Source organism: Aspergillus viridinutans (genome assembly GCF_018404265.1).
Source record: "Aspergillus viridinutans IFM 47045 DNA, scaffold_15, whole genome shotgun sequence".
NCBI lineage: Eukaryota > Fungi > Ascomycota > Eurotiomycetes > Eurotiales > Aspergillaceae > Aspergillus > Aspergillus viridinutans.
The window spans coordinates 211190-225295 of NW_025091231.1; the positions used below are offsets into that span (position 1 = coordinate 211190).

General features: G+C 51.3%; 6 protein-coding genes across 6 annotated transcripts; 4 read left to right on the forward strand and 2 right to left on the reverse strand.

The window, feature by feature from the left end:
* Positions 1 to 1052: 1052 nt before the first annotated feature.
* Aspvir_003414 (L-lactate dehydrogenase (cytochrome)) lies at positions 1053 to 2663 on the forward strand (the record flags this gene model as incomplete). Its single annotated transcript, XM_043274998.1, has 3 exons — positions 1053 to 1161; positions 1214 to 1527; positions 1584 to 2663. 3 exons carry the CDS (start codon positions 1053 to 1055, stop codon positions 2661 to 2663), a joined length of 1503 nt encoding a protein of 500 aa, XP_043130933.1.
* Positions 2664 to 2979: 316 nt separating this feature from the next.
* On the reverse strand, positions 2980 to 4074 carry Aspvir_003415 (metallophosphatase domain-containing protein; the record flags this gene model as incomplete). Its single annotated transcript, XM_043274999.1, has 1 exon — positions 2980 to 4074. One exon carries the CDS (start codon positions 4072 to 4074, stop codon positions 2980 to 2982), a length of 1095 nt encoding a protein of 364 aa, XP_043130934.1.
* A 1896-nt stretch (positions 4075 to 5970) lies between these two features.
* Aspvir_003416 (serine/threonine-protein kinase) lies at positions 5971 to 8061 on the forward strand (the record flags this gene model as incomplete). The annotated part of the gene is made up of 5 exons (XM_043275000.1): positions 5971 to 6152; positions 6308 to 7119; positions 7180 to 7264; positions 7326 to 7560; positions 7624 to 8061. The coding sequence occupies 5 exons, from the start codon at positions 5971 to 5973 to the stop codon at positions 8059 to 8061; spliced, it is 1752 nt and encodes a 583-aa protein (XP_043130935.1).
* Positions 8062 to 8653: 592 nt separating this feature from the next.
* Positions 8654 to 9194, reverse strand: Aspvir_003417 (MGMT family protein; the record flags this gene model as incomplete). Its single annotated transcript, XM_043275001.1, has 3 exons — positions 8654 to 8825; positions 8875 to 8998; positions 9080 to 9194. 3 exons carry the CDS (start codon positions 9192 to 9194, stop codon positions 8654 to 8656), a joined length of 411 nt encoding a protein of 136 aa, XP_043130936.1.
* Positions 9195 to 9460: 266 nt separating this feature from the next.
* cwc26 (putative cell cycle control protein (Cwf26)) lies at positions 9461 to 10495 on the forward strand (the record flags this gene model as incomplete). The annotated part of the gene is made up of 1 exon (XM_043275002.1): positions 9461 to 10495. One exon carries the CDS (start codon positions 9461 to 9463, stop codon positions 10493 to 10495), a length of 1035 nt encoding a protein of 344 aa, XP_043130937.1.
* A 1993-nt stretch (positions 10496 to 12488) lies between these two features.
* On the forward strand, positions 12489 to 13104 carry Aspvir_003419 (uncharacterized protein; the record flags this gene model as incomplete). The annotated part of the gene is made up of 2 exons (XM_043275003.1): positions 12489 to 12667; positions 12729 to 13104. 2 exons carry the CDS (start codon positions 12489 to 12491, stop codon positions 13102 to 13104), a joined length of 555 nt encoding a protein of 184 aa, XP_043130938.1.
* Positions 13105 to 14106: the final 1002 nt, after the last annotated feature.

A 14106-nucleotide genomic window follows, 5' to 3' on the forward strand; every position in this document is an offset into this window, starting at 1 on the left:
TGTCTTGTGAAATTATCCGAGCGGATAGATCAACTGAGGGGTAGATAAATTATTACCAAACACGACTTGGGTGAGATTGCAGAGCCAATATGAGCATCACTATCCGTACGGAACATCTTGTCAACTCCGCAGAGAGTACCACCTTATAAGCGGCGCCTATTCCGAGGATACTTCCTTGTTCTGGCAGTTGCGTCTTCATACTCCGCACACTGTTTGCTTTCAGGTGGAATCCCGTTTTGATGGAGCTTCGCCGGACAGGTTTCTCAATAGTGGCTGGCTCCTCTAACCCCCTCAATTCTGCAAAAAAAGACCGATAAGCTCCTCCGTGCCTCCATGAGATAAAGAACATCTGACTTGGTCTCTCATCGGTCTGGTTTGTTAATCCGCTCAGACTCGACACAACTTCAGTCTTGTACATCACGTGACTATAGAAGCGTGATATGAGCTGATTAACCAGGAGGGCGTCCATAATGCTACGACTTATGAAGCCCATCAATCCTCTATAGTTGTGTAACCTCTCTAAAGAGGGAGATGGGATCTTAACTCTGAATCGCCCGAACCCCCATACTCTTCTCGGGCGAATTACCTTCCACTACGTGCTGTGATCCGATGCAGTCTCATGAAGATAAGAGTCGGCCGAGAAAGCAACATCGCCCGAATGTCTCTCCCCGCAAACCGCAGCTGGGCTTCCCCAGGGGCCAGGCCGAAGATCGCTGGTCTTCAGCCACTCAGACAGCTGTCCCATCACCTTTTCTCGACCAACGATTGACCTCGGATTTCTGCTGAATCTGTCCTAATTCGCTGTTGATTATACCGAGGTGCTCCAGCCCTTCACAGACGTAATTATTTACTAGCGTCTTCTGCTTTTTGGACCTCATTCTTTTGAGCACAGTCACCACACGGACTTAAAGGTGGGAATCATTCGGGTTTCAAAGCGACCATCAATAGTTGCGTTCAATTCACATAAAAGCCTGCCTATAGTATTCCTGGACCTTCTCCTTAATTTCCATTCGTCCTTGATTCCTTGCATCTATCCAAGAATAGTCGTCACGATGAGACAAGGCAAGCTCACTGGCGCTGAGGTCGCCAAGCACAATTCCAAGGACTCCTGCTGGGTTATCGTGCATGGGAAGGCGTACGATGTTACAAAATTTCTGCCAGGTACTGTTTCTGTATGACTTCGCTATTCTGATAGCACGCTCACAATGAGCAGAACACCCAGGTGGCCAGAAGATCATCCTGAAATATGCCGGAAAGGATGCGACTGAAGAGTTCGACCCAATCCACCCTCCCGACACATTGGACAAATACCTTGACCGATCGAAACATCTCGGCGAAGTGGATATGGCAACAGTTGAACAAGAAGAGAAGGCTCATGACCCCGAAGAAACCGAACGCCAGGAGCGGATCAAGCGGATGCCTCCACTGCAGGCTTGTTATAACTTGATGGACTTTGAGACCGTCGCGCGCAGCGTGATGAAGAAGACCGCGTGGGCTTACTACTCGAGTGGTGCGGATGATGAGATTGTACGTGGATTGACGGGACGGCAACTAGGCGAGAGTGTCTCGCTAACTTGATCTAGACTATGCGCGAGAACCACAGTGCCTTCCACAAGATCTGGTTCCGTCCGCGAGTACTAGTCAACGTAGAGAACGTTGACTTCAGCACGACAATGCTGGGTACCAAGGTCTCTGTGCCCTTCTATGTAACAGCGACTGCACTTGGAAAACTGGGCAATCCGGAGGGAGAAGTTGTCTTAACTCGTGCGGCTCACAAGCACAACGTCATCCAAATGATTCCCACCCTCGCCTCTTGTTCTTTTGACGAGATCGTGGATGCGAAGCAAGGAGACCAGGTACAATGGCTGCAACTCTACGTGAATAAGGACCGCAACATCACCAAGCGTATTGTTCAGCACGCCGAGGCACGCGGCTGCAAGGGTCTTTTCATCACGGTCGACGCGCCGCAGCTCGGCCGTCGCGAGAAGGACATGCGGTCCAAGTTCTCCGATGTTGGTGCCAGTGTCCAAGCTGGTGGCGGGGACGAAGTGGACCGCTCTCAGGGTGCCGCTCGAGCCATCTCATCGTTTATCGATCCTTCCCTTTCCTGGAAGGATATCCCCTGGTTCAAGTCCATTACCAAGATGCCCATCATCCTCAAGGGGGTGCAATGCGTGGAGGATGTCCTGCGCGCAGTCGAGGTGGGCGTGGAGGGTGTCGTCCTCTCCAACCACGGCGGTCGCCAGCTCGAGTTCGCCCGGTCGGCCATAGAAGTCCTGGCCGAGGTTATGCCTGCCCTCCGCGAGCGCGGCTGGGAGAACAAGATCGAGGTCTACATCGACGGCGGTGTCCGTCGTGCCACCGATATTCTGAAAGCTCTGTGCCTCGGTGCCAAGGGCGTCGGCATCGGACGTCCCTTCCTCTTTGCCATGTCCACGTACGGCCAGCCGGGCGTGGAGCGTGCCATGCAGCTCCTCAAGGACGAAATGGAGATGAACATGCGCTTGATCGGCGCCAGCAAGATCGAGGAGCTGAACCCTAGCCTGATCGACGTCCGCGGTCTGACCGGCGGCCACCATGCTCCGGTGCCGTCCGACACATTGACCCTTGGTGCCTACGATCCGCTCCAGGCTCCACGGTTCAGCGAGAAATCTAAGCTGTAGTTCTGAGACGCTATCTCTCACCTTATACCCATTTAGTTAGGACTTGATTGGTTATGTTTCATGTCTGCCTGGAGTGAGTGTACATTTTGGAAGTGGATGTATATATTGTCTGGTCATCAAATAGACGCGATATCAGCGAATGCACAGCTTGCGTACTTATTTCGTCCCCTTCAATACAGCTCAGTTATCCTTCCCTACAACAGAACTGTAAAGGATATATACAAGCAGGTGACGATATAGAGGCCCTGCAGCAGCATCCAGCCATTAGAGCAACCAACCTATTTACAGACACCATCCAAGGCTACTAACTTTAACCCTACAACACCACAACCTGTGGTTTATTCCCCAACCGCCCCGTATTCCTATACATACAAGCGGCGTTCACCATCCACCCACAGCCCCGGTTCTCACCACCCCAGACCTTCGCCCATACAACCCCAAGCACACCATACGCGACGACCCGCGCCGCATCCAGCCAACCGTGAACATCAAACAGGTCCCGCAGGAACCCAAAGAGGGACATCAGACGACCGTACCGGGCGCGCGGCCGCCGCGTCGCACACAGCCGCTCCCATGCCCTCTGCGCCTCGTCCCAGTAGACCGGCTCGCTGCCGTATGCTTCATGGACGTGCCCGAAGACGTGCAGCGCGGGCCGCACGCGCCACGTCTCGGCGAGAAGGAACGGACAGCCTGTGGAGTAGACGGGGGATAAGTCCAGGTGCGCCTGTGGCGGGGTGTGTGTGATCAGGATGTCAGTGTCCGGGGGGATGGTCCCGGACCAGGCATCGTGTTGTGCGTGGTATGTGAAGGCGTGCTCGGAGGTGAAGGGGACGATGGCGGGGATTTGGGGGGCGCCGTAGATGGTTAGGGAGCGCGGGCGGGCTGCGGAGTGGGCTGGGGACGGCGGAGGGAAGGAGAGGGTGATGGAGGAGTGTTGGAGGTAGTGGATGTCGCCCCAGTTGATGCGGTTGAGGCCGTCTGGGTCGTCGTCGATGGAGCGGATGGAGGCGGTGGAGGAGGAGATGGCTGCGAAGGATGAGGAGGAAGCGTCGCGGTCTTCGTCTCGTCTGGAGCGTATGTCGAAGTAGCTGTCGTGGTTGCCACAGATGACTACTTTGTGGGGGTGAGGCAGTGTCTGGAGCCAGTCGACTGCGGCTTGGATCTCGCGGATGGTTCCGTCATTGCAGAGGTCGCCTGCGTGGATGAGCAGATCGCCGTCCGGGACCTCGTCCCATTCTAGTGTGTGAGTGTCGGAGATGCAGACAACGCGGATGGGGTGGGCGTCGGGCGATGGTAGGCGTGCAGGGCCGCGCAGTCGGAGGAGGAGATGATGGAGGGGATAGAGCAGTGCAGTTAAAGGCGAGGAGAACAAATAGTCCGGTAACGGTCGGCGATCAAAAGGAGAAGACATGCTTGTGAAGCCCTTGAAGACCTCAGGCGATGCTGTGGATGCTATCTACAGGTGGATGAATGAGGGTATCCCCGGCCAAGGTATCAGTCTACCAGATGTCGGTGTGGAGAAGGTGACGTTGCCGCTGTCAGCCAGAGTCGAGACTCTTTCGAGTCGAATGTAAGAGTCAACATGACAGGGTGGACGACTTCGGCAAATTTCATCGAGAACATCTGTTCATTGAGCTTTCTCATCCTTGAATTAGAATAATGGCCTGTACTATATTCTGTGCATCTTATAGTCTTCGACTTTGAGCTGTTCCCGCTCGATGTCTACCGATTCGGGTGCCTGAGGCCTTCATGGATTTAGTCTACAGCGATTTACATCCACCGTTGCAATCGCACAATCTATGCAGGGATGTTAAACCACTGTTACAGGGAATCGAGCAATTGGGAAGCTGGAAGCGCATGAACGATAAACCATCCTATCAAGGGGAACCAGCTTGCAAAAGGAACTACGTGCATGTTCATGGCCCTGCATATGTACGCTCATGTACCAAGTCCTCAATCAAAATAAGCATTTAAAGACTTGATAGCGTTATTACAAAGGCCAGGGTATGAAACCTTACTTGTTCAACTCTCATTACATCATTTTCTGACTTCAGCTGGATGGATGTGGTTCATGTTGACGGCCGCTGGTGTGATCAGACATCTCCAAGGAGATCATGCAGAAGTGCATCCATCACTAGGCGCGTTAAGAGGTTCATTAAGCGATATGTTGAGGAAGTCCAGGCCAATCCGTCGATGCTATCCTTTTATGGAATTTTCCTAAAGGACCACGTTCCTTTTCATTATTGAAGACGAATCAATTGGCCAACTAATCAGAATGACATTGTTGAACCCAGTTGTGTAGGTGCCATCGGGTACTTTTGAGGCACTTGAAGGGAACGACCATGATGGATCCGGGGAAACACCGTGCATACTCCAGTGGATATCAATCATAAAATGGTCAGTAGTGGGCCAGTCAGCCCCTGGCCCAAGGTCTATCGAACAGAAGAATCAAGGGAAAGGATGAATCTGTTCTATCGTCATCATTGAGACGATTCCCTATCCGCCATGTTCCTGTTCCATAGTCCCTTTTGTCTCCCAGGTACCTCGTAAAAGCCTGTAATCCTAAATCATCAATGCACGACTCGAGTTTTATCTTCCAAGCGATGATTGATCCCCAACTGGTCAGACCTGACCTTTGAAGGGTAGGAAACTAGCATCCTTCAAGCCCCAGTCACGATTTGCCACATCCGTTAAGGTTGTTGTTGTTGCTGCTGGCTTGTCAACATCGCCCGAAGAGAAACCGGCTGCTGCTTGCGGACATTCTTGTCGTCTGCATTTCCATCTACCCTACCACCAGATTGTTGCAATTCTCCTTTCTGCTGTTTAATTCGTTCCAATTCGCTGAGTATTTGAATCGACAACGCTAGGAGTCGATCGGATCTTAGATCGTCAAACGTTACTATTACCACAATTGCCCCGAGCCCCCCTCTATATATGTGTTCGGCCTTATCGTTTGCGTCATATACGCACATCCTTCTACCTTGATAATATTCCGTTTATTTTCGAATATCTCGTCCGATTTACAATTTACTCTACTCCTTCTCCCATTGTCTAAGCATCTATATTTCCCCAATACTACTGCCTCATCCCACTGATCTCCTCCGTCATATTGAGTTGCGGTCGCAGGCGCTGAACCAACCCCTCATAGAATCGAAGCACCCACAATCCACCCCTCCGCCGCCAGACACAACAAGCTTGGCTGGACTCAGCTTTGCCTTCTCCGGCCCAACACTTTGTGCCCCTCCTTCTCCAGATCCTCTCGATTCTAACCTTCCTCAACCCGCATCGATCCTCCGATATCCAAACGATGGACGGGGTAGATATAACCAAGGCGGTCATCAACAAGGGAAAACAAATGGCAAGCGTCGCTGCGAATGCTGCAAATGGCAATGGCGGTAGGAAGAAAAGAAAAGGAACCGATCTGAAGCCGATCGTTACCAACGACGCCGCCTCACCTGCCATCGATCCATCTGCCACAACTACTGAGGGGTATGCTTCGCTCTTGCTTTTCTTCAGCATTATCGCTCCGGTGTTCTTTTTGACGACACAGGTTTTTTATTTCTTTGCCCTTTTTTCTCTCAGCTCTCATACCCGTTCTTGCGTATCATAGCGCTATTTGACCTTTTTTCCCTAACCAACATGAGTGGCAGTGTTCCCGTCAAGTCCGCATACGATATCCCGCCGTCGCGGTCGGGCTCGTCATCGTCCGCAGAAGAACTCGAAACCACTGCTGAAGAGGAAGACTCGGAGGACTACTGCAAGGGTGGTTATCACCCAGTCACCGTGGGCGAAACATACAATAATGGACGGTACGTCGTCGTGCGCAAGTTGGGTTGGGGTCATTTTTCCACCGTCTGGCTGTCCCGCGATACCACCACCGGAAAACACGTTGCGCTCAAAGTTGTCCGCTCCGCCGCGCATTACACCGAAACCGCTATCGATGAGATTAAGTTATTGAATAAGATCGTTCAAGCGAAGCCCTCCCATCCCGGCCGGAAACATGTTGTCAGTTTGCTCGATTCATTTGAACACAAGGGTCCAAATGGTGTCCATGTATGCATGGTGTTTGAGGTGCTGGGGGAAAACTTGCTTGGCCTGATCAAGCGCTGGAACCATCGGGGTATTCCCATGCCGCTGGTGAAGCAAATTACGAAACAGGTGTTGCTGGGCTTAGATTACCTGCACCGGGAATGCGGCATCATCCATACAGACTTGAAGCCGGAGAACGTTCTGATCGAGATTGGCGATGTGGAACAAATTGTGCAGACATATGTCAACGAGGAAGCGAAGAAGGAGAATAAAGATGATAGCCGCAGCGGCCGGCGACGGAGGAGGACCCTCATCACTGGGAGTCAGCCGTTGCCCAGTCCACTCAACACAAGTTTCAGCCATCATGATTTCAAGCACAGCTCTTCCAACTCACACAGCAGCCTCAACCAGGTTATTGAATCACCCAGTACGTTTTAAACAAAATCGTCCCGTGGCATCCCAAGCTACGCCCGCTGACAATCTGCAGACACATCTACACAAGAAGGCGCGTCGATGAAGGAGCTATTAGGTATAAAGGCCGACGAAAAGCAGAAAGAGAGGGAGAAGACTACGTATGTTGGAAACTGATTCTGGTCCATATGTCGAAGGTCTGGTGCACTGACGTGGAGTTAGTGATCTGCTGGAGAGAGAGGTTTCGGGGATCTCGCTTGACAAGCAGTCCTCCAAAGAAGAAAGTGAGGATCCTCTGTGTGACATCATCTCAGTGAAGATTGCCGACCTGGGGAACGCGTGCTGGGTCGGTCACCATTTCACCAACGATATTCAAACACGACAGTACCGCTCGCCAGAGGTCATCTTGGGATCGAAGTGGGGTGCGAGCACCGATATCTGGAGTATGGCTTGCATGGTCAGTTTGGAAATCACATTCTTCTTCGTTCTAGCCAAAGCGATCAACTGACAATTCCGGTAGGTATTCGAGCTCATTACGGGCGACTACCTTTTCGACCCCCAGTCGGGAACCAAGTACGGCAAAGACGACGATCACATTGCGCAAATCATTGAGTTACTCGGTCCTTTCCCCAAATCACTGTGTCTCTCCGGAAAGTGGTCGCAAGAGATTTTCAACCGCAAAGGAGAACTTCGGAATATCCACCGGTTACGCCACTGGGCTTTGCCTGACGTCCTACGAGAGAAGTATCATTTCTCGGTTGAAGAGAGTATGCGCATCAGCGAATTCCTGCTACCGATGCTGGAATTGCCACCCGAGAAACGTGCCAATGCCGGTGGTATGGCTGCTCATGAATGGCTGAGCGACACTCCCGGGATGAAGGGTGTTGACCTAGGCATACCACCTGGTAGTAGGGGCGAAGGGATCGATGGATGGGCCTCGGAAGTCAAGAAGCGATGAGTCAAGCAACGGCAAAAGCATATCAAGACATGAGTCAGTGACGATCTCTTACCTATTTATTCCTTTTCCTCTTCTGTGTGGATCCTCGTCGATTACCATTTGGTTCTGTTTTGGCAGTGGACGGGGTGTTATGATTTATTTTCCTTGTTGCATGATGACCATATGCTTCTTTCAACAAGCGTGGGGCTCGTTCACCACTACCCATTCTCTACTATCATAGAGCCTGATCACCTCTGTTGTCTTATACTTCCAACCCTGCTCGGAGTTGGTCTCACGCGGCCCCTCCAAGGCTATCTTCTTCGTTAGATCCAATGCCCGAAAGATTTACGACTCTCTTGTTCTCTGGCACGGTAGCTTTCCACCAGTACTTTGATACACGTCCGATAGGGGCTATATGGAGTTTGTGTTTGTCAAAGGCAGCTGCAGAGTACCATTGTGGTGCGGAGGTACAAATTTCTTGTTGATACTGAGCAGACTTCTTTGCGAAGGGTCTGTGTATACAAGTGAATGAGATGAGATAACACGCCTACACCTCTAGACCAACGAAGTGAAACTTAACGAGTTGAGACCGTAGAATGATCACTTTTCCCCCTTATTCAGCTTCGTCTTCATCTTCACTATCCTCGGATTCCTCCCCAGGCAAACGTTCCGGAAACCAGCCATAGCGCGCAAAATCTACGTAGAAGTCACCCATGCTATCCGCATCGACCTCGACACCTTCCTGGCGCAGCGCCTCGGCCTGCCGCTCAGCACTTCCGGGCCCCCTGCAGAAATCAGCACCATGGAATTTTGAAGAGAATCTCATCAGCATACCGATGAGAGATCATCCCTTTGGAATTAACCACCCGCTGCCAGGGCACATTGCCCGAGTGGAAGTGGTGCGAGGTATCTGTCGGGAGGTGTTTGAGACAGACGCCGACCTGGCGGGGTCGTTTAGCTATTACATCGATTAGCTGATCCAACCTACAGTACGGCAGATAAGAATGGAAAAGGGAAATGTGAAGGGAGATCTACATACGTTCGCCGAGTAGAAGGGCGATATGCCCGTAGGAGGTCACTTTGCCGTAGGGGATGGACTGAACGGCTTCGTAGACGGCGTTGAACCACCATTCTGCCTCGTCGGAGCGGGGCATCTCAGGGGTTGCCTCTCCGGATTCTTAGAGATAATTCTAGTTCATTATCTACCTGATCATCGCAATCATTATCCTTGATTAATGCTGTTTGCTGTATGACGCAGGGACAGATACTCTATACGGATACGGATACGAGCATCGGCAAAACTAAAACTCCGGCTATCAGCGCGATAGCAAGATCGCGCAGCAAAAGCCCAAGCCGAAGCTCGAGCTTAAGCTCAAGCCAAAACTTCCACCCACAATTTGAACCCTCCAGACCCAACACCATGCCCTCCTCGTCACTAGCAGAATACCTCGCCAAGAACTACCTAACAGCCGATCCATCCACGGAACGCCCCAAAAAGAAACGCAAGAAGACCAAAACCGTCGACGCCGCCGGAGACGGCCTCATCATCGCCGACGACGACCCGCCCGATCTACGGACGTCGGCGACGAATTTCGGCAACGATGATGACGAGGGTCCGAGTCTAGTTACTTCTGTCCGGAGCGCGGAGTTCCGCCGTGCGAAGAAATCGAATTGGAAGACGCTGGGTGGTCCCGCGACCGGCAGCTCGAACGCGAATGATGAGCGGGACGCCGCAGACGCGATCCTAGCGTCCGCCGCGGCGGAGAGCGCAGCCCGCCGTGGGGAAGGGGAGGAAGGCGACGACGAGGCGCCTGCTGTTGTGGACGATGCTGAGGCCGACGACGGAGGGGAGATGCGGATGGAGTCCGGTGCTCGGGCGGGTCTGCAGACGGCGGAACAGACGGCGGCGATGGTGGCTGCGCAGGAACGACGGAAGAAGGCCGAGGCGGCGCGGCATCGAGAGCGGCCGGCGGAGGCGCAGGAGACGATCTACCGAGATGCGTCTGGGCGGATCATCAACGTTGCCCTGAAGCGGGCGGAGGCGCGGCGGGCGGAGCAGGGAAAGCGCGAGAAGGAGGAGGCAGCTAAGGAGGCGCTGATGGGCGATGTGCAGCGGGCAGAGCGGGAGGCGCGCAGGCAGCAGATACAGGAGGCTCGCGCGATGCCACTTGCGCGGACGATCGAGGACGATGCCCTGAATGAGGAGCTGAAGGCGCAGCAGCGGTGGAATGATCCTGCGGCTGGGTTTTTGACCAAGACGAAGGGGCCCGGCGCGAGTGTGACGGGGAAGCCGCTGTATAAGGGGGCTTTTCAGCCGAATCGGTATGGGATCCGTCCGGGACATCAGTGGGATGGGGTGGATCGGGGGAACGGGTTCGAGAAGGAATGGTTTGCAGCGAGGAATAAGAAGGGGAGACTGGAAGCGTTGGATTATCAGTGGCAGATGGATGAGTAAATTGCATTGGAGGGCGTGTTTATCTCATACTGATTTGGTGTGAAAATGGTGCTGGACACCTTGATGATACTACGGCTGTTCTCATTTCCAAATAATACATACAACTTCATCGAAGGGCGACATCTGAAAGTCTGAGATGCAAACTTGATGCTTCAGATCACCTTAATACTGTTTACAAACGTCCAGAAGCCCATGACTGCGCGTGGCAGCGCTCAACTCCTCGTTAAGTCGCCAGGATCGAGTAACCAGGCTTCATGAAATAGATAGGCGAGAGCGAACTTCCCTTCGTTCTAGCACTGTGGTATACAGCCCATAAGACACTCGATCGATGCTCTCTCTTCCGCCCAATCTCAAATGGAGTGTTCATTGAATAAGGCAGGCAAAGCACTGATCCTGTGGTTAACCCGTCCCCTCTGTTGCTTTATTGAGCTAACTCCAGGTTGCATAGCGAGATTGACCTCATGTGTTCTAAACATCATATATATATAGCCTGGATCTACTGCTTGCTGGACTTATATATCTCCTCCGTGCTACATACTTAACAGACTATAATCAACTACAAGATCATTATCATCATCAGGACATACCAGCCACTTAACTCAAATCACATGTCTATGTGAGCTCAAAGTGACGAGAAACCAAACCAGAACTTTCTACAAAGTATCCGTAACCAAGCAGAATTCATCACATCGCATATCACTGCCATGATGACAGCCGAGCAGCTGACCAGAACCAGACCCAGAAGCAAGTCACCCGGAAGAGGCAGCAGTATGCATAACAGGTTGCGCGGGGTGGGTAAATAGTACTCCGTAGGTATCCATGCGCAAGGCAGATGATAAGCTCCAAGCTCCCCGGTTGCTCCCTATCAGCAGCGTCATCGCTTGCACATGAGATGACTCAGGATGAGGACTGGTTGGACTTCGCCTTTGCATGCTTATTATTTTCTGCTTGTTACTCTACAGTCCTTAGTTCCGAGTAAGATCGATGCATGTTGATGTAGAACTGGGTTCTTTTAGTAGTCTACGGCGCGTAACGCTACGTCAGGTTGCCTTGAGTCATCTGGACATAACGGGTGCCCTGAGGCTGTCAGGGATCGACGACGACGACGACGACGACATACATCTATCAGTGGCTCAGCTTTGATAAAAGTAACCTAAACATCGGGGACCAAACTTGGTAAGGGACAATAATTATGATGCGTGGTCTCGAACCGTGGTTGATGATGTGGCGTTCGAAGGATTACTGTACTCTGTCGAAGTGTTACTGTAGGTACCTCGGGAGATCCTCGTTGCGCGATAAGGATCAGGGGGAGATGCAATCTTACGGAGTAGTAGATGGGAAATGAGGGGAGATCGCTCATCGCGGATAAGGACAAGAGTAGAGTTATTCTATAGTAGACTAGTGATGATTGTCTAGACAAGGGAACCACTGCCGAGATCATAATGATCAATCCATCAATCAGCAGAAGCTTGCATGTCGCAATCAGCAGCGCCTTATCCGGTCCTCGTGCTGCCTGCGGCGCATGCGGATGGTTGATAACAGCAGCGACAATGAGCGCCCCCTCTCCCTCCAGTTTGAGGACCCTGGCGTCATCCGGCTTGGTTACTGTTGTCTCGTCCTATTTTCTTGTTAAAGGGTTCTTCTCTCTTTCAAGATTTATTGCCTAATTCCATCCATGGTTTCCATGGATGCTGAGCAGTTTGTTCCAACTGCGGTTGCTATTTATTGATCGATGACTGGACGCCAACCCTGGTGACTCAGACAAAGACAGCCCTGTCACCAAAGCATTTACTTTTGGATCGCGCCTTGGTCCCATCCTTATTCATCAGCCTTCCGTCTCTTTCTCGTCTCGTCGCGTCTGTCTTATAAACATTCCCAGACAACCTTCCCCTAGTCAACGGCAGGCACTATCCGGCCTCCTCTTTCCAATAGCCATTGCACCCACGCCGCTTACCTCCCCTCATCATTGATTCTCCCCTCACCAACAACCAACATGGCATCTGAGACTGTTGCCAACAATGATCTGCGACGGGCAGGTACCGAAGCAAAGAGACAGCATGATCGCAAGGCCAAATGGGCTTACGGTGGCCGATGTGCGCTTCCTCGGGGGAACCTGGCGGCCCCTGTTCTGCCAATAACTCGTCCTGCGAAACCACTGCTCCGTCATCCTCCGTGAGTTGTCCTTACAGGCAAGAATGACATAGACTCAACCACAAGCTGACCTTGACTTCAGCGCCATCAAGCGTTGGAATCAACACAACCTCAACCAGCTCGCGCGTGATTCCAGGATTTCCCTGCACCATGATATCCAAGAGATCCTCGACAACGGTACCTCTGATTCGTCTAGTGGTGAGGAAGTCGAGGAGCCAGTCGCAGTCGAAAAGAGCCCCGAAGTCATGATCGTTGACGAAGACGAAACCCTCGATCCATATGACGTGTCTGGTCAGACAATCCTGTCTGATGCTGTGAACAAGGCCGTGGAGAAGTTCGAGACAAAGGAGACCGAGAAATTGGTCAAGGAATATGAGATTGTCTCACATGAGAGCGAGATGGGAACTGGTCATCCGGCTGATGATGATTTTGAGCTGGTAGACCATGTTCAGCTGTGACGACTTCTCTTGTTCATTTTGCCTTCAACTTGTCCTCTATTTTGGCGTTTGATCGCGCTGCTTGACATGGTTCTGGGATCGGAGTTGGTCTAGAGCTTCTTTATTCCTCACGAATCGGTGGTTTTGGATTCAGGATGGTATGCTTTGAACATGTTTGTGCTTATCTCTCTGATTTCGTAGGTAGAATCACTCGATTCTACCGGTGGACTGTCCTTCTTTCGTCGTCGTTCTTCATTAGTCCTCTGTGATCACGACTCTTATCATCAGACAGAATGATTTATACCCCAATAGTATCATATGAAACGCATAATTGGTCGCATTCAGATTCATATGTGATTGATATAATATAATTAAGATGTCTTCAAATGATCTGTCGCAGTCAGACGAGGATGTTGCTAGAGATAAGTTGGGCACCAATGAGTCGCGACCGATGAAATCCCTTTGCTCGTGCGGGGCATCTATTATCATGAGAAAGGTCCAGTCAAAAAATACAATTTACCGTTACTATTCGCTAAACAAATGGCCCATGAAAATAGTAAGAAAGATGCAATAAATCTCTGCATTATCTCTGGATCAAAGATACATTGTGACATACAGCCAGCTATTTAAATCTGGAGTACGGAGCATACTATGGAGTAGCTCCTCGCTGCTATACTGTAGCATAATGCAGCCACAGTCCACATACCATCACTAATACGTGAATATCAAACTAGAGCTTCATCATCCTGTATTTGGACTAAATTATATGTGATGATTCTCGGAAGCCAAGTCAAAGAACGTTGTCTCATGCAATCGAAACCACAACAATGATTGATTCCAAAGCGCGATTCTAGAAGCGGTATGACTAACCTGTTATGGTAATACTCCACAGCCCCAAACAAAGAATGATAAAAGTCGTCGTCTGAGCGACGGGCCAGGCCAAACTATCAGCATAATTTGTAGAATTGATGTCTTCAACAGAGCGTCCCTGATTTTCAAACCTGCATCCTCTCCTATATGCAA